At 43.9% G+C, this 21696-nt stretch overlaps 1 protein-coding gene across 8 annotated transcripts in view; it reads left to right on the forward strand.

Annotated features, from left to right (window-relative positions):
• Nucleotides 1-21696, forward strand: part of Dclk2 (doublecortin like kinase 2) — a 123087-nt gene that overhangs the window by 98304 nt on the left and 3087 nt on the right. For 3 of the 8 annotated variants that reach the window (XM_035451282.1, XM_027393006.2, XM_027393005.2), the window contains 7 exons: nucleotides 3220-3339; nucleotides 3751-3897; nucleotides 10969-11102; nucleotides 11454-11531; nucleotides 16730-16826; nucleotides 17371-17451; nucleotides 18801-18917. In XM_035451282.1, the coding sequence (XP_035307173.1) occupies nucleotides 3220-3339; nucleotides 3751-3897; nucleotides 10969-11102; nucleotides 11454-11531; nucleotides 16730-16826; nucleotides 17371-17451; nucleotides 18801-18917 (774 nt within the window). Of the gene's footprint in view, nucleotides 1-3219; nucleotides 3340-3750; nucleotides 3898-10968; nucleotides 11103-11453; nucleotides 11532-16729; nucleotides 16827-17370; nucleotides 17452-18800; nucleotides 18918-20690; nucleotides 21396-21696 lie in introns of all 8 variants that reach the window. The other 5 variants (XR_003480651.2, XR_004771947.1, XR_004771946.1 and 2 more) reach the window with 4 other exon arrangements.

The raw sequence follows: 21696 nt of genomic DNA on the forward strand, positions 1-21696 counted from the left end.
GCTATTTTCATAGTTAAAGGTGATTGTTTGCAAGAATTTAACGTGATACAGTACTGACTGCCTAGACACGTGGGGATAGGCCACTTCAAAATTTGGATTTGTGTCTCCTTGTTACTGAATGTGGTTCTATTTTTGCAGTTCACATTCTTATGCTTCTCTACATTTTTACATTTTGCATATTTGACCAATAAATTCCATATCAACACTGTATAAAATTATAACTTAAAACTTGATGTTGCAGATTTTTTTTCCACTGTGAAATTACATTTCCAGGAAAAGTAGCATAATTTGTTTACAAAATTTTAGGGGACCATCTAGCCACTGTTACGGGGAACATTGCTCACCTCTGCTTTGTGGGTTTTATATGGAAAACTAGTGTGTTGAAAATAACCACAATCTTGGGGATATAGGTACTTTGCACAGTGGTGACTCAGAACACCTGCACCAGCTGTGCAGAGGAGGAAGCAGAGATTCAGGTTCACTAGCTTCCCACAGAGCAACAGAGGCGGAGTCCTGACTTGAGTTTGGGAGCAGCCTCTACTTTGGCCAATCCGCCGTGTACCTCTGTGTTTCAGTTGCTCATTCTTCATGTAATAGGAATCTAGGGAAATATTCATTCTTGTCTTCTGCTGCTTCTTCTAACATACATGAACATCACTAGGTTAAGTTATTCACTCTCTGAATTTTGGTGTGTGTGCTCTGTGTAAGACATGGTGCTGGGAGTAGGTAACTCACCACAGGAGTTACTACCAATTCAGAGGATGCTGTGAGCTCAGGGAATGCTTATGGAGGAAGAATTGGTATCTGTGAGGATGCCGTGGTATGAGAAGCCTTTGAGGAGCATGGGCAGTTGGCTTAGAGGGTTAAAGTGCTTCCCATGAAGCCTCAGATCCTAAGTTCAATGCCTAGAACCCGTATGTGTAAGACAGGTCATGTAGTTCATGCATCCGTAATCCCTGTGTTCTTAAAGGGAGATGGGAGCAGAGACAAGAGACTCTCTGGAAGTTCATGGGCCAGCTAGAGAGACAGCCAGGAGACCTTTTCTCAAACAAGGAGAAGGCTGAAGGCAATGATACCTGGAGTTGTTCTCTGACTCCTACATGAACGCTGTGGCGCGCGCGCGCGCGCGCGCGCACACACACACACACACACACACACACACACACACACACACACACACACACACACACACACACACACACACACACACACTACAGATACAGAAGAAACATTTGAGCTGCTCCTGCACTGTGGCATGATTTCGGCAGGCAGTGATGAAAGGATAACCTGTCAGGTGGCCAGAGTGGACAGAAAAAAGCCTTCCCAATCTTTTTTCTCCTTATATAAAGCTTGGTGTGACCTTTACTTCCAGTGAAGATGCGATACTACTGTTCATTTCTGTCTTTTCAGTGAAATAATCTCCATTTGTACAGCTGCCATTTTACTTTTTAAAAATTCCAACTTTAATTTCACTCAGGTATTCCCCTTTAAAAGCAATTGTGGGGGCTGGAGAGATGATGGCTCAGTGGTTAAGAGTACTGGTTGCTCTTCCAGAGGACCTGGGTTCAATTTCCAGCAACCACATGGTGGCTCACAACTGTCTGTAACTCCAGTTCCATGGGATCTGATACCTTCATGCAGGCAAACCAGCATACATGAAATAGAAATAAATAATTTAAAAATAAAAGGCAGTGATGCTCAGTACAAGAGATATGGACTTGGGGCATGAGTACCAGGCTTACATCCCCCTCTCCAAGGACTGAAATAAAGATAAAATGTCAGAACATTACACAAGAGCCTTGCTCTGTGCCTGACAATTAGCGAGTCATTTTCTAGTTGACATTCCAATTTGGCACTTGCTGTCTTTTGCCGAGGGTTATCCCCTGACATCCTGGATAGGCATAGTACATTCAGTGCTCAAGAATTTCAACCCAGCGTGTGCAGGAGCTTGCAGTAGATTTTGTTCTCTACGTGGTATTTGTCCATTTCTTTTTTTAAATGTACCTCATGGTACATTTGTCCATTTATTATTATTTATTCCTCCAGATATTGTCAGGAGGCATTTGAATTAGAGTAAAAACATAAATGCACGTATGTACCAAATATATAGAAAAACCAGAAATGGTGTCTGAAACCAAGGTTAAAGTGCCATGCCAGAACACTAGATTTAGCTCTGAGAGCCATAGCAGTAAAGGTGAAGGACAAATTCAGCAGCACACACATAGAAACACACACACACACACACACACACACACACACACACACACACAGAGAGAGAGAGAGAGAGAGAGAGAGAGAGAGAGAGCGAAACACACACAAAAAACCCTATGTAGATGTGTGCATATACCTTAAGATGATAAATAATATATCTTCCATATAAAATTGTCTTATTTTAGCATTTAGAACGTTGAAGAGAGCAATTTGCAGCTTTTATAGAGCATTTTCTAAATTCAAATGGATTTGTCGTGAAGTTAGTGACGATCCACATGAGCCACATGTAGAACAGAAGGGTCGCTGTGTATAACTCGTGGATAACTTCTTAATTCTGTAAGCAAACATTTTACTACAGAGCAGCCTTCGTCCATGTCACTCAGCATGAACAACACTGAGGTAGTGTTTTCAGGGCAGAGGTGGTTACAGTTGAAATGAGCTGTGTGGCACAGCGCCTTCAGATTTCTGAAATACGAAGTGTAAGGAACACCCATCTGGTGAATGACTTCATACCAACTCACAGAAGGGAGAAAGCTTGTTTTTCATGAATTTTAGCATAAAATTAAAATTTATATTGGTAGCAGTCAAACATTTTGACCTTAGAGTTTGTGTGCCAATTTTTCTTTTATGCTTAGTTCGTATTTTTGCATGAAATACTGAAATTAGAAAGTGGTTCTGGTTTTGCTGATCTATAGAAGGCACAGTGCCATATGGACACTGTCTTCAGTATCATTGTCCAGAGTGGGGTCATTAACAGTATGCTCACATTGAGCCCTTCTGGGCATGCTCAGAAGGCAGTTTCTTTAGGGTCTGGCAAAGAGATAGTCATTGGTGGCCTGTCTGATCTCTGGGAGGTCTAAGTAAACAGGTGTGGTTGTCTTTGTGCCAAGAGATATGTTTCCCTTGGCATCAGAAATGAAGACTGTGATCTGTTGTCCTCCAGGCTGTGGGGGCAGAGCCGAAGGTTCTGTGGTTTTGATGTCTATCTCTATACCCTTTATTTGGCAGGAGCATCTGATTGAGAATGAAGTGTCAATACTGCGCAGAGTGAAGCATCCCAACATCATCCTGTTGGTTGAGGAGATGGAAACAGCGACCGAGCTCTTTCTAGTGATGGAACTGGTCAAAGTAAGAGGGTGGACAGAGTTCATTGACACCAAATATCAGACTGGCTTGTGACATGTCAAAGTATCCTACAGCCTCTTAACTTTTGTTATTCATACACATCAGTTTCATGTGTGGCCCTTCCTTCATCTACTCTAAGCTGATGTGATACCCCTTCTTATCTCAGGACTGAACTGCTGACATTTCTCTTTTTTAAGATTTTATTTATTTATTATGTACACAACATTCTGCTTCCATGTATATCTGCACACCAGAAGAGGGCCCCAGATCTCATAACGGATGGTCGTGAGCCACCGTGGGATTGCTGGGAATTGAACTCAGGACCTCTGGAAGAGCAGTCGGTGCTCTTAACCTCTGAGCCATCTCTCCAGCCCACAGCTGACATTTCTATGTATCCCTTCTTTCATCCTATAGGGTGGAGATCTCTTCGATGCAATTACTTCTTCAACCAAGTACACTGAGAGAGATGGAAGTGCCATGGTATACAACCTAGCCAATGCCCTCAGATATCTGCATGGCCTCAGCATTGTACACAGAGACATCAAGCCGGAGAATCTTCTAGTATGTTCAGAATCTCTGCTATTTCATTTTCAACTCGTGCTTCATGATTGTAATGCCATGAAAACCATCACACATAAAAAATGACATTTAGAATGTAAACTAATATCACAATAATGAACAGAGCACTCGAGAGAAACTTAAGAAAAATCAGTAAGTTTAAGCTGACTGGGGTATTTTGCATGCACACAATAAAATCCTAATGGGTTTCTTGAATTGATGTGCATTTTGTTTTGCAGACATTAGAAAATACATTTCCATTTGTCTTTGATTATGTTAGTCAGCTTCATGTTATGATAATGGAATACATGACGTAATTATTGTGTGAAAAGAAAAGGGTTTCATATTTTGGCTGAAAGTTATGGAGGTTCCAGTACAATATAGATGGACCCATTGCTTCAGTCCTCTGATGGCACTGGCTGATGGCGTCTGTGAAGAGCATGAGATGAGGTAGGGCCATTTGGCCCCTTTATGATTCAGGAAGGGAAGGGAAGGGAAGGAAAGGGAAGGGAAGGGAAGGGAAGGGGAGGTAGGAAGAAGACCCGAGGACCTTTGAGGATGTGCAATGATGTAAATACTTTGCACAAAGTTCTGCTTGCAAAAGGTTCCACCACCTCCTATTAGCACCATCCTGAGGATCAAGCCTCTTACACAGGGGTGTCTGGGGAACCTTTAACATCTAAACTTAAAACAACAGTACTAGCTGAATGAAGGAGAACAAAATTGTATGGTGCAGAACACTGAAGAATAAATTGGAGACAAGTAGAGACATATGGGTGAGAGAAGAGAACAGATGTGTTGGAGGTAGTCAGTCCGTTGCTCTCAGCTTCATGGGTATAGAAATTGAAACTAAGATACACTACTTTTTTGTGTGTTTGAAAGTGTCATGTATTCTATTCCACAGAATGCAAAGTGTTTTCAGGGACCTTGGTACATGGTCCTGGTCTGTTTTACCAGCCTCCTGACCTTCTATAACCCTGTCTCTTCATCTAGCTCATCACAGCACTCACCTCTAACCTATGTTTGAGTCGCCTTCATGGTGAGCTGTGATAACCAGAACTTACTTGTCAGGGAGTTCTTGAGAGCTCAGTGTCTTGTCATGAGCTGGAGAAGCTGTTTGGGGGAGTTTTGCACATACACACTCTTCCAAGCACAAGGTAGCTGGCTTCTCTGTTACCTTCATAGCTGAGTGCTTCTATAGCTAACCTTTAATAGAGAGGCTTATCTGTGTGCTGTTCCACTGTCTTAATTCCAGCTGGTTTCTCCATCCTCTGCAGTAGAGACTTCACCAACAGCGTTACACCTGCATTTCTTCTCAGTCTGTATTGGTAATATCCTTCCCCAGTGTGACTAACCTCTTCATCTTGTAAGACATTACTCCAACATTTCTGAACAGACTCAGGCGTGGCCCTTCTTGCTTTCTGCAGCACTTGTCACAGGTAGTGATTTTATATACTCTCATCTGTCTCCTTTTTCAAATGTAAGTCCTGTAGACTAGAGTTCATGATCCTTCTCTCCCTAATGTCTTGAAGAGTGCCAACCAGGTACACTGTGGATATATGGAGTAATACCTGGTGGTGGCTCTCATAGTTACTCAGCTAGTCAGCAGTTGAGTAAAGACTCACTTCAGCTAACCTCAGGCACCACACAAATTATGATTAAAAGGAATATGTGGCGATCACCCCCAGGGACTTTCTTTTTAAAAATTAAAAATACTTAGTTTTGCTAAACCAAAGTGTCCATTTTCCATTTGGTAATACCATTTGTTCATATCTTGTTTATCTGGAAATCTGAGCAGCCCTCTTCCTCCTCCGTCTCCCCTCCCTTGCCCTCTTTGTAGAAAGCAGCTTATTTCCTATTACTCATCTTTCAATTTTGTTTACATTTCTGCAGCATAACAGTTAGGACTGCTCAGTGGTTGTTCCTCCCCACTCAGTGGCCAGGCATTGGGAGCTGCAAACAGTCCTCTGTGGTTAGTTAGCACCCCAGTCCTCTGTGGGGACTTCTAGACAGGTATAGAGGGTACCTGTTCACCTGTAGACCAGTCTGCCACACAAGGCTGAGCAGCAGAGGAATAAGGATTTGACACAGCCCATTTGCCCCAACTTTGCTCAGCAGCCTCCCTTCCTGCCAGGCTCTTTAGGACTTCAGTCAGGCATGCCCTCCCGCAGACGCTCTTGGGAGAGAGTACCACACGTGTGAAACTTCTGTGCTGTTTATCATCTAGCACAGTAGACCCACAGAGTGAGCGCCTCTGTTGTGTGGGTCAGCAGTGTCTCCATAGCACAGGCACCTGCTACACAAAGCATGGCAGGCAGGTTGGCATAAGATGCTTCTAAGAGAGGCTGGTGGTCAGCTCTGTATCATGACTCCTGGAGGCTGCCCGGATCTGGTTAGCAAGGACCCAGGCAGGATAAAGCTAATGGTGGAAGAGCTCTGGTAGCTGCCGGAAACTCCAGCACAGCCTGGTTTTCCTGGAGGAAATGACTCTGACAGCCTCAGGGTTTCCCATGGCTGAACTTCGGGCAGAAGCTGTCCCAAGTCCTCTTCAGTTTGACACAGTCCTATCAGATTTCGTTTGGAGCGGGCAGTACATGTAGAAGTCCGGTTTACTGCCACTGATGTACACTCCTGCTGCAAGGAATTTAAGGACATTTTCCTCCATTTTCAGGACATTTTTTTCCTTTACAAGGGAAACTAAGAACAATACTGTATGGACCCCTCCCTTAATAGCACAGAAAGACAGAATTCTTTTCTCACTGTCTTCTGCTTTGAGGTATTTGCATAGGTTTAGCACCCATAAAACCCTAGTCTGAAATTCAGAAGCATCCAGAAAATGTACTGAGAGAGCTAGGCACCTATCTGTAATTAGTGAATTTGAGGCCAGCCTGAGCTGCCATGTGAAATCCTGTCTCAAAAACAGAAGAGACTTTTTGTGTGGCAGCTTTTCACCAAGTGGAAGGTTCCATACCATGAAGTCTCATTTTATACACAAAATAATTTAAAACATTGCATGAATTTATCCTCAAGCTATGTTTTTAAAGTATATGTAAAACATAAATGAATTTTGTAGTTGGTATTGGAACCCATCCCCTAGATACCTCATTATGCTATATTCTAAAGTCTGAGACATTGCTACTGAGCATTATTTATGTATTTTAAGAGATTTTTGACTCACTGTGTTTTCAAGGCTGGTCCTGAATTCTGAATTCTGGCATTGCGATCATCCTATCTTAGCTTCTTGAGAGGCTAGTGTTGTAGATGTGTGTACCTCCATGTGGCTGCTCTTGGCCACCACGAAGTCTGAGGAGTATCCAGCGAAAGCCTGGAGATTTGGATGAACGACAAGATGCCTGGTTGATTTTTCTGAGAGAATCTCTCTCACCTTTATTGTGGAGCAGCCTTATATACAAACTTACAAAAACCCCAGGTGAAAGGGTCCACAATATCCACAAAGGATATTGACGATAGTGGGGTGAGGTCAGGAAAACAGGAGGTACCTGTGGTTATGCTAGGAAACAACTCTTAGAGACCCCATGGGAGCTGGGTCCCAACAGCTCCACTTTTGGTTCCAGACATTTTTGTGTGTGTATGGTGCTAAGGATTTAACACAAGGCTTTGCTCATGCTAGGAAGCACTCTCTCACGGAACTATACCATAGCCACTCAGTCTTTCAATCTGCGTGGTCATCTCAAAGCTCGTCTCAAGGTAGACGTGTGTGGAGGGTAGATAATAAATAACACTGATGTCTTCAACTTCCGTCTCAGATAACTGGGAATCTGATTGCAGTTACTCTTCTGGTGTAAATGGGTTTCACCTCTTCTCCTAAATCTGCATTAAGGGCCTGGTGGTACCCAAAGTGGAGGACAGTGGTTAGAACTAGTGGTTGATGGAGGCTGTGAAGTCAGACTCCAGAAATGGCTTTTGTAATGCACACATGCCTGAGCAGCATATGTGTCAGCCATGGAAGACCAATCACTTGTATCAGCAGGTCGGCATTGGCCTGAGGAGAAAGTGCCATTGAAGCACTAAGAGTAAATGCCCCGCATGACTCTTGCTCTCCTCCTGTCTGAGAACTAATTCAGTTTTAAACAGCAGGGCATTCTGACATCTGATTTGCATCCCATTGCCTAGAAGTGTCATAACTTAAAGCCCTGCCAAGGCAGATGTATGGGTCGTGTGTCAGGGAGCATGGAGGTGGCCGTTAATGCTATGAGTTACAGCCCAGGGGTGCCCTGTCATAGTTAACTATGGGAGACTAGTGATAAATTCAGGGTTTCCAGGAGTTCTGGGACAGGAGAGAAGAGGTTTGGTTTCTCATAGTTGATGTCCTTCTAAATCATTACGCTGGCATTTTATTTAGCGAGCATAAGGGATTCACTTTGGATGTGGGACCTGCATTTCTCACATTTTTCAGTTTTGCATTCTGCCAGCTACTTGACAGAGCATCTCTCAGTGTGAGGTGGGCCATTTGAACGTGGCAGGGCTGGGGTTTTCACAGTTGTTTAAATTCATTCAAAATCTGCACATGAGGCTGCCTGGGCTTTGGCATTGTTTAGATACAGCATCCACTGCATGGATGTGGTTTAGTGTGCTGATGAGGGGTCCTGGCTGCAAAACCTGCTTGGTAGCTTAAGCTGAGTTCCAGGCTCCTCCGTTTCCTTGCCCGCAAAATGCTGGTTTTCTGGTTGGCTAGAGTGGTCTCCATCTAAGTCTGGTCGTGTGCTTGAGAGGAATTTAAATCTGCAAAGTTCCTGAGGCTATCCGTAATGGCCAGAAATCCTTGGGAACCTGAATTCTTCATTTGTCTCTTTGTGACAGTCAATCCCCTCCCTCTCTCCTTCCTTGCTAGGCCTGGTGCAAGGAAGGCAAGCTCTCCACCTCTGAGCTCTACCCGAGCTCACAGTTTCCTGAACCAGTGTCTCTTTGCCACACAGATACACAATGGCATTTAAGTTTCCTTGTAGATTTGAAGAGCATCTCTAGCTAAGATTGAAAGGTTATTACTATTTTTTCTGCATTGGGAGATGATTCAGGTAAATCACTATTATGTCCCACTTTTCTGCCTGAGTCATAATGTTGTTTTCTTGTTTAGCCCAGGAGTACCACTTGTCCCAACAACTGAGCAACTATAGGCTGCTCACTCCTTTTCTGTCTGTACTTCTGCATCTGACTATGAGTTCTGTGGGGGATGTGGAAATGTGGCTTCTGAGACTGTCTGACAACACCCCCCAGAACCCCTGGACATTTCTAAATGGAGTGTTTAAAATAAACACAGTTTTAGAAAAACAGTACCTAATGAGTTGTAAAAATAAAATAACAGTAACACTACTGAAACTTTGACTCATGATACAGACATTCAGGAAACCATGCTTATAAGTGTTCTTATCACTACAGTTTCTTAGGGAACTTGGTTCTAATGTTTGGGTTTCAGTAAATGCACCATAAATCCTAACTATAATTATATTAGATTGTTCTCACTAATGTTTACACTAAGCACTATGGGTGGAAAGCTGTCCTGTGTGACATAACTAAGAATCTAGACTCTGTGGCTTCAAGCTAGATCATTTGTATATTTGAATATGTTTCTGCTGTGTCATGGGGTTCACAGAGAGCGATAAATACTTTAGAGGGGCTCAAAATTGTCGCCGTTATTCCCATGACTCTAAAGTCATGAAGACGTGCATGAGCTGTGTATATGCTATGTGCAAACATGGACTTTATTTCCATAACATGGAAGCTACTATATGCCCCAAAGGAAGAGCTGTTCTGTGACAGATGAAGACATGCAGGACAGGGAGGTGGGCTGTCAGTGGCCCTTCAAAATGCCCATAAAGCTTGGGCAGCTTGTCATACGGAGCCACAGGGTCTGTGTGCTTTCTGATCATGACCTGATGACTGCCTATGTCACTTCACTCAGTAGATGGTGCTGTTAGCTGCTTGATGTTGTGGAAACAGCACTTTCTAAATATCTCTGGTTCTGTGGTAAAACACCAGGAAAAACAAGTGGTATGTAAAATACAAAAAAATAGCGACCTGTGTATTGATTTGGTCTGTGTTGTTACTTTTCTCTGAAAATTGGTACTTTCAAATGGACACACAAGAGACAGCATACACTGGCCAGTTTTGGATTATGCAGCCAATCCCATGTTAGCTGTGTGCATGCTCATTGGCCTCCAAAACTGTCTACTTGTAATGTTTTTCTAGGCTAATGTCACTTAAGGAAAGTTTGCTTGGATATAAGGTAAATCTTTCTCAATTATGTGGTCATTGTAAGCACAAGGATATGTTTACAAGTATAAGAAATCTCAAGAAGGAAATTAAAAAACTCAGTTCTGCTCAAAGAAAGCCTTGTTAAGGTTGGGGCATTGTAGTTCATGTACAATCTTAACTTTTGGAGAGCTATATAATATAGTAACTCATGGTAAATATTTATTGGAAATAATATCATCTACATACCATTTTATTATAGGTATGTACCATAATTTACTTAGCTACCACTCTAGTAGCCAGTTGGGTGAATCTGTATTTAGAAATCATAACTATAAATATCGACAGCTGTGTGTAACATCTGGGTCTTTCTGTTCCTTTCTAATAGAGTCTTAGTTGTGGATTTATTGGGCAAAGTTCATGTTTAGATTCACGATGTCTGCTTCCAAAGTGCATTTTAAGCTTTTTAGTTTAAGCTCCAGAGTTTTTTGCCATGTGATATTTATATTTTAGGTTCAAGGTGTGTCAGTGGTAGGGCTGGTAGTTAGCATAACTAGACACTGAGTTCAACTCTCAGCTGCCATGCCAGCAGCCATTTGTCCCCGGCTACTAAGTAAGCAAGTACAGGGTTTGTTAGAATGCTAGGGAAGGAAGTTCCTTCCTGCAGACATAGAAAATAGTGTCTTTCCAATTTCACACAGTTGAACAAAAACCACTGAAGAGATGATATCTCAGCCCTTTAAAACTGTGTCATTCTTACCAGAAGAACTTTCCTCAGGTCTGTCCTGCCTAATTCCAAGGTCCCTCTCACAGTTATTGTAGAGGGAAAAGAAAAAGATGATTGTTGGCTGGTTTCTGTTTCAGGTATGTGAATATCCGGATGGAACCAAGTCTTTGAAACTGGGAGACTTTGGGCTGGCGACAGTGGTTGAAGGCCCTTTGTACACGGTCTGTGGCACACCGACTTACGTGGCGCCAGAAATCATTGCAGAAACAGGGTGAGATTCTGTTGGTCTCCGGTCATGCTTTGACATTGGTGAGAAAGGCAGAGTTGTCCCTGCTGCTTTTGTGCTCAGTGTGTCCTGTGAAGAAAGCCAGGGAAGCAGAGAGAGATGTGACCTGAACCATGGCCTTGACATTAGCTTATTCTTATCTGGCTCAGAGCCCTGGGCCTGTACTTCTGTCCTGTGGTCCAGTGTTGGGGGTAGGGGGACAGTGGTCACTGATTATGGTTAGACTGAGAGAAACAGAGGACAACTCCTGTGTGACAGTGACAAAGGCAGTGCTTCAGCAGTGTGGCCATGCTTAAGGAGGCCAACCGTTACCTGCTCTCCCTTACTGTCTTCCAGCTATGGCCTGAAGGTGGATGTTTGGGCAGCTGGCGTGATTACCTACATCCTTCTCTGTGGATTCCCACCATTCCGGAGGTAACTGTATTTGATTTATAAATTCTCAGACACTTAAACCTGGCAGAAAAGACCCCAAGCTGGTGAATACAATTACCAGTTTAAAACGATAGAAATATACCTTTCACTGTTGACCTTTTTTTTTATCTTTTTCACTGTTGATCATAATTTACGGCCTGTCTGAAAACACACACACAGTGCTTGAACACAGGGATGGTGCTTGCATTTTCTGCTCTGAGCTGTACCCAGCCTGACCGTACTTCAGATATGAGACCTTTGCTTTGCGTGTGACCCTCTGAGCTCCTTGGCTGTCCTTCATCAAATATGTTCCTAACACAGTCTCAGACTTTGCAGCCTCTCACTGGTTTTAAAGAAGGGTAGGATTAAAGATCCTTGAGTAGGAACTGGAATCATCCAGGTGTCCTCCTTCAAGTTCTTGGTGTAGGAGTTTAAGTACTTTTAAACTACTTGATTTTTATATAAAATCTCTAAAGCACCCAACTTGCTTTGTAACACCAGGAACTCTTTATGGTAGTTTTAGCCCTACATGTAGCATTTATTACCTGAGAGGTGGGGTTACAGAAATTTTTGTCATTAGCTGGACTGGAAACACACAGCTAACCCTTAGCAGTTGCATGCTGGCTGGGTGGGAGCAGAGGTGAGCACAGGCATGCTTCAGGCTGGCCAGCCCAGTCATCTGTCCAGGCTGAGCCAGCCACACTGGCCACAGCTCTTCTTTTGGTCTGTTTCATCACCTGTTTTGGGCAGATGAAGGGCATCTGCTAGTTCATGGTTGCTTTTCTGCCCTTCATTTCTGCCCTGCTTCACTCTCTGTACGGGGAGCCAGGTACTCTGTAAGTGATGGCAACAGCACTGTCCCATTTCAGCCACTGTAAGGAACTGCCATAAGCTATGTGACTTAGACTGGAAACTTATTCTCACAGTGCTGGAGGCTGGGAAGTTCAAGACCAAAGTACCAATAGGCTTGGTGTCTGGTAAGGGCCTACCTCCTGGTCCATGTGCAGCCAAAGTCACACAGCAGAAGGGGAAAGGGTGACCTCTAGGAACATCTTATTGTTTTCCCTTTTTTTGTAAGTGATGTGGTTTAAGCTCAAGGTGTCACAGTAGGCAAGCACTCTACCTATCCTCTTTAGGGACTTTCACAGGGACACTGCAGTTGTATTCATGAAGGCTCTGCCCTTACAGAGTACCCTTACAGAGTACCCTTACAGAGTACCCTTACAGAGTACCCTTACAGAGTACCTGGCTCCCCGTACAGAGAGTGAAGCGGGGCAGAAATGAAGGGCAGAAAAGCAACTATGCACTAGCAGATGCCCTTCATCTGCCCAAAACAGGTGATGAAACAGACCAAAAGAAGAGCTGTGGCCAGTGTGGCTGGCTCAGCCTGGACAGATGACTGGGCTGGCCAGCCTGAACTCCAGCTGTGTCTCCTAATGCCATCCAAGTGAGGATTAAGTTTCCCCATAAGGAGTTCTGAGGTGTACACAATAGTGTTTAAGTATTGTATTATGGTCAGCAAATGAAAAATAGTTTTCTCTTTTCTCTCCTAACATTTGTTATAAAAACTCCCTGGAAAAAGAAAGTTTAAATTTTTTTTTTGTCTTTAAATCCTCACCTTTTCAGTTTGTGAGCAGAATGACACAGAAATATTAATCTACTTTTGAAGAGCTTATGGTATAGAGACATGGAGCACAAGAGTGATGACCCAGAACAACTGGTTGGGTATGCTTGGTTGACTGGTGCAGAGATGGCTAAGCATGGAGTAAAAGTGAAGAAATTAACTACAGGGCTCTATTATGTAAGGCAGAAAGGAGGAAGTAGAGGGTGGATCATGTGTGGTTTGTTTTTGTTTTTGTTTTTCCAGGGAGCTAGTCAAATGTAGAAGGATGGTGTGTTTTGCTAACAGGTGCTACCTGGACCAGTTAGTTAACTTGGAGTTCCTCTTCATGCCTTTTCCAAGTTGACATCAAGGAAAAGGGATTTGAGGGATCAGCACTAGGGAATCTATGCTCACAACTCCCTCTAGTGTTTATAGTTTCTGACTCAGCCAGGGAGAGTTGTATTTTTATTGTTATGGAAGTGGTGGGTTCAAGTTGGATGTCACTGTCATTGTCACTGTTACCAGAGGGCAGCAGCAGCAGCTTTGAGAGGTGGAGAGGTGAGGTGGGCTCATTAGAACAGCCCACTACATTCTGAAGGGGCTGCCTGGTGTCAAAAACCCCTAGCTATCCCACTTTTACCTTTTAAAAAAGTGCTTTTCCTCTTTGCTAGTGAGATAATCTGTGACGTGAAACACGTCTTCTAGAAGCATCTTCGAAGCACAGACATATTTGGCAGATTTTGCAACCTACTGTTATATAAAAACATATATGGAAAATTAAGGATGTGACAGTTTATGACTATTGTCTGGTATGGATGGCATAAATTTGTGTATCTGGGACTGGGGAGGGAGCTCACTTGGTTGGTAGAGAGAGGGCTTTGTAACTCATGAAGCCCTTGGTTCAGTCTCCAGCACTACAGAAAACCCAAGATAACAGTGCAAGCCCATAATCCCAGCACATAGGACTTGCAATCAAGGAAGACACGAAGTTCAAAGCCTTGCTTGGCTATGTAGCAAGTTTGAAGCCATGTTGGGCTGCATGAGACCATGTCTTAAAATCAAATCAAAACAACTACAAACATGTATATATGTATGTATATTAAAGTTCTTAAAACATCACTTTCTTTTTCTTACACAACATACACATTTAACTGAAAGCTTCTGTACTGAAATTGTGACTCTAATGATGGTGTCTCTCTTCTTTCAAGGCCTTTGGGTTTTAGTCCTAGATTGATTTCTTTTTTGTTGTTACTGTTCTTAGTTCTTGAGCTTCATCCCTCACACCCCCACATCAGACTCAACACCCCCAAGTTCCCTAAGCAAGATGTGTCCTGGCTACTGACTATAGTGTTTGTAAGATTATTCCAAGATTCTTGATTCATTCTCTCTCAGCCCTCACCCTGCACCTAGTTCTCTGTCATTCTTTCACATTGCGTGTTGCTTGTGAAATCACTTACCAACATTATCAGGGTGTCCTTTCTGAACCTTTCATCATTTGTCACTGAAAGAGAGACTGTTTTCTTAATTGACTGTTTACACTCGCAGACACCTCATCTAAGGGATATATTGTCTTAGAATAAAAAAGCACCCAAAGCAGTTCCACCAGACCTTGGAGTATAAATGTGATGATAAATCTGGCGTGGATTCAAACAGAGCAGCTATTTGTACCTGACTACCTGGCACGATGGACTGTCTGCAGGGGCTGTTCTTCCACTGTGTGCATGACTCTGATGATTGACAGTGTTGATCCTTGGGTTACCATTCTAACTGTTTCACTCTGGGGTCCCTTTTGCTGAGTTGGGCTACATTGCTTGGAGTCCTTGGACTGCTGTACATGGCTGTTGCAGATGGGACTCCAGCTTTTAGCTCTCTGTTGGCTAAATGATCAAGTCAATGTAAGCTACCTGTGATTCCAGGAAAAACAATAAAGGGGAGATGACTAGAGTAATAAGAACGATTTTGAGAGTAGGTTTTATATATGTCGTCTTCTAGCATCACCTGGTATGCTGTTGCTTCTGAAGGCTTCTGTAAAGTTCCACTGTGTTCTTCAGTGTGTTTTTCACTCATTGTGAAAGAGCACTGAACTGATTAGAGCAATACAAAGGTGAGAGACCATTGTGCTTCCTCAAAGAAATTTGTGTGCACTCACTTTCCAGATGAGCAATAATGACCTCTTGCCTTGCCTGGTTGTCCGTAACCCCTTGCCTTGCTTGGTTGTCCCACCTGGCCCTTGCTCTTCAGTGTACCATTGTCCTTCTGTGTGAACCAGCAGGTGTCTCACAAGTGCTTCCCTTGAATATTAGTCAATCATGTCATCAGACAGTCCTAGCTATTGTTCCTAGACACTGCCCCAAGTGATCTGTTTCTAAGGACTCCATGCCTTTTGAGAAGGTGGGAATCAAAACCCTAAAATCTTGGCAGAGAAATTCTAAGAAGTTTGGACTTTTCCCAGGTAATTCCTGACTTGTACTCCTGGATTTTAATTTTAATTCTAACAGCCTATTTTGAGTTTTCTGTTGGGGCCTGTGGTGGACCAAAAAAGCTAAGCATGTTTCCTGTTTCTATTCCTGTATTCACCACATGTGGGAACATCCTACATCCAAAATCATCCCCTTCAGTGTTCTGGCACCTTCCATCAACCATTGAGCACCATGCATTTGTTAGACACCATATGTGTGTTTGGGGAAGGGCCAAGCAGCACAGGTTGGGAGATGCCCATTTGAAAGCATCAAGGGTGCTTTGCCTGGACTGAACAAGCCTAGCTGGCATATTTGAATGTGTTCTTTCTCTGAGACTGAGCACAAAAGAAAGTTGAGTTGTGGTGGGGAGCAAATTAACATCATGATTTTTTAAATCTAGGTTCTGAACTCTATATGATTTTCAATAATCTTGGTGTTTTATTGAAAAAGTGGAAGAAAAAACGTTGAATGGAGACTGCTTTTTTACTGTTAGAGGTGTGAGAGAAACTGTCATTCTTACCCCAGGATTTCCATTATTTGTAATTTCTGTTTTTTGTTGTGATATCTATATATATCTATATCTATATCTATATCTATCTATCTATCTATCTATCTATCTATCTATATATATATATGAGATCTCTCTCCACACACATACACACACACACACACACACACACACACATACACACACACACGTACACACGTTTTTCTTTCTAAGATGAGCTCTGGCTATGTTTCTTTGGTTGGTCTTGAACCTCTGGGCTCAAGTGATAATATTGCCTTAGCTCTCCAGGTGTCTGGTACTGCAGGGACATGCCCTAAAACCTGGCTTTCATTTTAACCATTTATAAGCACACTTTGTAGGGTATTTTACACAACCATTCATACTGTCCACTGCTGGAACGTTTTCATCTTTCTAAACTGAAACTCAGCTTGAGTCATTTTCTGTCTCTCTGGTTCCCAGGCCTAGGAAGTATTCTTTGGCTCATTGTCTAGAAGGAAAATTCTGTTGTCACTATGCAGCTGCGACACACAACTGAGCAATGAAACACCCAAGCCAAAGAGCCCCAACTCCTTCCTGTTGCTCAGAGCCTCTCAGTGACTCCTCTATTTCTTTTCCATTTCTTTGTCACCAGTGAGAACAATCTCCAGGAAGATCTCTTTGACCAGATCTTGGCTGGGAAACTGGAGTTTCCAGCCCCCTACTGGGACAACATTACAGACTCTGCCAAGGTACTGTGTAGGGCTCTTCCTGTACACACTGCAGGTGCCTTGCCTATGGGGCTGAGCAGCCACAGCTTGGGGCTCCAGAGACTTGACTTTTTCTGTGTGGTCCTTTGTAAATTTACCCGATAGTGTAGTCTTGAAGTCCCTAACTAGATTGAAACCTGGACTGCAATTCCCTCCCTCCATTGCTCATCTAATCTCTATAGACAGTCACACTTTTATTTTTTAAAGAAGTATATGTTGGACATCAGAATTAATGAAGTAAGTGATGAAAGGGAAAATAATGCAATATTCTATCTACTGTGGTGTTAAGAAAAAGACCCAGAAGTCTTAAGAGAGCCAATCTTAGTGCCTGTAGGTTCAAGGGAGACTTCTCTCGCACTGTGCTGACACAGGCCATGTCTCACAGCGCTGAAAGTGGGTGGTGGGCTTTATGCTCCACTGGCTGAGTTGCCATGTTAGCCTTTGATTTCTGTGTTTATGCTGGAATCACTCTCTTTCTCTGTGGTCTTCTTCCCCTCCCTTTTCCTTCTCTTTCTCCCCTTTCTAGGAGTTAATCAGTCAAATGCTTCAGGTAAATGTTGAAGCTCGCTGTACAGCAGGAGAAATTCTGAGTCACCCCTGGGTGTCCGTAAGTACCTATGTTCCCAGGGAATGCATGAGTTTATGTTGCATGGTCAGCAGCATGCTTCCTTGCTGTGTGTTTTGCACAGACACAGCTGGGCATTCGAATTCTAAATCAGATAAAATGTCTATCCTAATGATCAAGTAGCATGGGAGAAGACGGCTGGTACCAGAGTTCTCCATCTGCTCAGTGAGCAACCTGGACAGTCTGTCCTTTGCTGGATCTCAGTTTACTTATCAGCAAAGTGATGGGGTTGGCCATGGTACTCTTTATGGGTTCCTTGTATAGCTTCTTTCTAGTTGTGAGGTATATGTTTTCCTGAGAGATGAACATGTTTCAGACTGTGACCTTTGTGTCCTCATGGCATGCAGTCCTCCTGTGGACTGGAAGGAGAGAAGATGTGGTGATGATCTCATGTTCCCTCTGGGCAAACATGGTAAACTCGAGGGCAACTCCTGAATATTGAGTTAACTAGCCGCAAAGCTGCATCACCATATATCTCTTCCATCCTGCAAACTGCTGCCCTGGGCTGAGTGACTATGTAGAGGAGATACCCACCATATCTCTCTGTGAGAATTAGGACTATCAGCTGAATGACTTTTGTGTTGGGGACTGAGCTTGAGCCTTGAGCATGTAGCATGTTCTCTGCCATTTTTTTTAACTTAAGAAATGGGTCAAATAGCCAGGTGGTGGTGGTGGTGCATGCCTTTAATTCCAGCACTCAGAAGGCAGAGGCAAGCAGATCTCTGAGTTCGAGGATAGCCTGGTCTACAGAGGAAGTGCCTGGACAGCCAGAGCAACACAGAGAAACCCTGTAAAAAAAAAAAAAAAAAAAAAAAAAAAAAAAAAAAAAAAGGAAAAAAGAAATGCTCAAGCTACATTCCCTTCTCAAGCTACCATGTAACCAAAGCAAGGTGTCATCACACCAAACAGAGATTCTTGACTAAAGTGATAAACTGTTAACTTTTATGTTTCCATGGGATGACTTGTATTATATAGTTGCCTTGGGAGAGAGCTTCAGAAACATAAACAGTGGAGACCTATGCTTTTCCCTGTTCAGAGGTGGAATAGATGGCACAATGCCTTTCTGAAGGCAGGAGGCATGGCACTGCAGAGTGACAATACAGAATTTATGTGCCTCTGCCCCTCTGAGGATGGAGTCCAGGGTCTCACACATGCTAGTCCAGTGCTCTTCCACAGTGCTTTGCGAGGCAACAATTACTTTGGAAAAAGCCGAGCTTCTATCCTTATGGCTAAGGGCAGCCTGTTCCTTAGGTTGATGGTGGGGAAGGTGTTGAAGAACAGTTGGTGTTAAGGATCCAGAGTCAACTGTGTTTTTTTTTCCTTCTCTGTAGGATGACGCATCCCAGGAGAATAATATGCAAGCTGAGGTTACAGGTAAACTAAAACAGCACTTCAGCAATGCGCTCCCCAAACAGAACAGCACCACCACTGGGGTGTCAGTCATCATGGTAAGTGGGATGCAGAGCTCCGCCTCCAAGAGCTGCTGGGCTGGAGTTGTCTTCTGAGCTAGAGAGCCAGGGTTCCACTCATGGAAGCTGTGTCTTCCATGTCCATGCTTTCATGGGAGGATGGACTGGCATGTGAAGGATGCTTCAGCCCTACTCCCTGGACTCTGCATGGCAGGCTAGAGGCTGGTAGGTGACATGGAGCGGCAGTGATAGGTAGGTACAAGGGAGCTCCTGGGCCAGGGGCTTCCCGGGCAGCTGCCTCCTGTCTCATCCCTGCTGTGTCGTCCAGGGAGAGATGACAGCCATCCCGGCAGGATGGGCCATGTAAGGCAGTAAGGCCCTGCCTCCTCCAGGCTTTATGATTGTTTGACGTGTGATTTCTCTGGCACTTGGGATAAGAAGCAGCCAAGTTAAGGTCACATATAATCAATATTTAAACACAGAAAATGAAAAGTAACATTAAGGAAAACCAAAAGCAGATATAGGACAGAAAAATAAAACACAAGCAAAGGCAGTAATTGCCAGCCCTGGCTGCCCAGGGTGGAGCTCTTGTGAAGTGAGGCTGGAGTCTCTGTTCTGAGCATCTCCTGCCTGCTAGTCAGTCATGCTATCTCCAACAGCAGCTGCACTGTCCTCCTGCCCACTCACGGCAGACAGCAGGGCTAGGGGCATGGACACGGTGGGGGGGGGGCAGGTGCCTGTGATGGGCTGAGGCAGCAGCTTTGTCACTCCTAGAGCAGCCTGGGAAAGGTTCTCTGTATTCTTCCCCACACTACAGGGAAATGGATTTATTCTCCCTGCCTGAGGCAGTCTAGGAATGTCAGGAATTGTGGGATTCCAGAAAGCCAGACTGTGCATACCCCTTATGGACAAGAGTGCCCTGCATTGCTGGCATCTGCTGGTCTTTGTTGCCATTCCTTTCCCCCAGGGAGGCTAAGTTCCTTGGTAGGCTCCCTCCTGGTCCTTCCTGTGCCCCATGCTGGGAATTGAGCTCCCTTTCTTCCCATGCACAGCTTGAGTCTGCAGGACTCTGGGATGCTCCATGTTGAACAGAGGAAGAGTACAATTATGGTTTTTCTTTCCACTGTTGCAATGCTTTACTGAAAACCCGAGAAAGTCTGATATGCCACACAATTCTGGCCTCGCTTAGTTGAAAAGAACCATCACTGTTGAGTTGGTGGCAGGAGGACCCTTCCCAGGGATTGTATTTTGAGACCTACCCCATGAATAGCAGTGTATATGGTGCCATGCATGGTGTTGTAGACAGCTTCTGTGAACATGAAAAAAGGAAACCATTAAGAGTCAGTATTTGTGCTAAGGGTGCAGCTGAGTGTATGCTTAGCATGTGTGTAGGCTCCAACAACCTCCCAAAATATATGTAGTTTGCATCTAGTAAAGAGGCTTTAAGAAAATTTCTTGGAATCAAAATTTCATATCATATGTTAATTAGCTTTTTAATCTTCTAAGACGTGGAAGCCTTGCATCCCTTTAGGAGATTTTATCCAGTGAGTCACTGGAATTTATGGCCATAGGCCTGGGCCCTGCCTCCTGACCCCGGAAGCTCAGCTGAGGTTCTAGAATGATTGACAGTCCTCCCTTGGGCCAAGTGTAAGCTGTGTGGGTAATGGATAATAATGCAGAGAACCTCTCCTCACTTTCAAATAGCTGTTTCCCCCTTGCCAATGGAGTTTGATGTCAAACCCTCAAGTTTTAACAGGGAGTTCCTGTGAAAGAATGTGACTGTATAAAAATTGTGTGTTGATGTATGTGCAGGAGCCATATGGCACAAGTTGGTGACATTCAGCTAACCGGTTCCCTGCATAAGCCTGCGGATTGTGAGCACTGAGGAACTGCCAATGGTTTGACTGCATTCAGAATCTACTGGAGATATGGCTGCGTCTTTTTTTCTGGCAGTCTCAGTTCTCAGTAGTTCAAAAGCCAGCCTGCCAGATTTGACTTGTCCCCCAAAGTAGCTGAAGGCTTCTTACTTGTCCTTCCCCAGAAAGGGCTGGGTCTGTGTGGTTGCAGGGTAGGGCGTTGTGACACTTTTGAGCCCTTTGTTGTATAATGACCATCCATTGAGGCATCCCATCCCTAATGACAATTTTAAATTGTTTTTATATTTAAAATAACCACAGAATGCCTGTCTCTGACATTAATTTGTCATTACTGAATATGTGGTCTTAGTAGCAGAAGAGCAAGGTATCTTATGGCTGACTTGTTGATAACCTCTGTGCTTAACTTAAAGATAGAGACTTTCTTGTCTCCTGTCACCCCAGCATTCTCCCCAAAGTAGGTACCCAGGGCTCCACTGAAAAATATGGTAGGGTAGGGACTGATTAATAAAGGTGAAAGAAACCAAAGTTGACGCTGTTGTCTGTATTTCATTTGACAGTTTGATTTGACAGTTTGAGAGAGACTTCACAGAATTCATTCTTTCCCCAGTTGAGACTATGGGAAACCCCGAAGCGGATCCTGGTATTCAACATAGTGCTCATGGGAGCCACACCTAATGCTCAGCCCCTCTTCCAACTGCATGCTTGTCTCTGACTTCTGACCCTCAGCTTCCTGCTGCTACGGGTCCTCTGAACCACTGACCTCCTTCTGGCCAGCCCAGCCCAGCCCAGCACAGGAGCTTTGTGTTAGATTTCTCAGCTTGTCAGTCTGCTTTCCTGCTCAGAGTGGGGTTTCAGCCGTTCTGTGCTCCGGTTTCCATAGGTGACAGTTCTGTGCCCTGCTCCGGTTTCCATAGGTGACGGTTCTATGCCCTGCTCTGGTT

Source organism: Cricetulus griseus (genome assembly GCF_003668045.3).
Source record: "Cricetulus griseus strain 17A/GY chromosome 1 unlocalized genomic scaffold, alternate assembly CriGri-PICRH-1.0 chr1_0, whole genome shotgun sequence".
NCBI classification, from domain to species: Eukaryota; Metazoa; Chordata; class Mammalia; order Rodentia; family Cricetidae; genus Cricetulus; species Cricetulus griseus.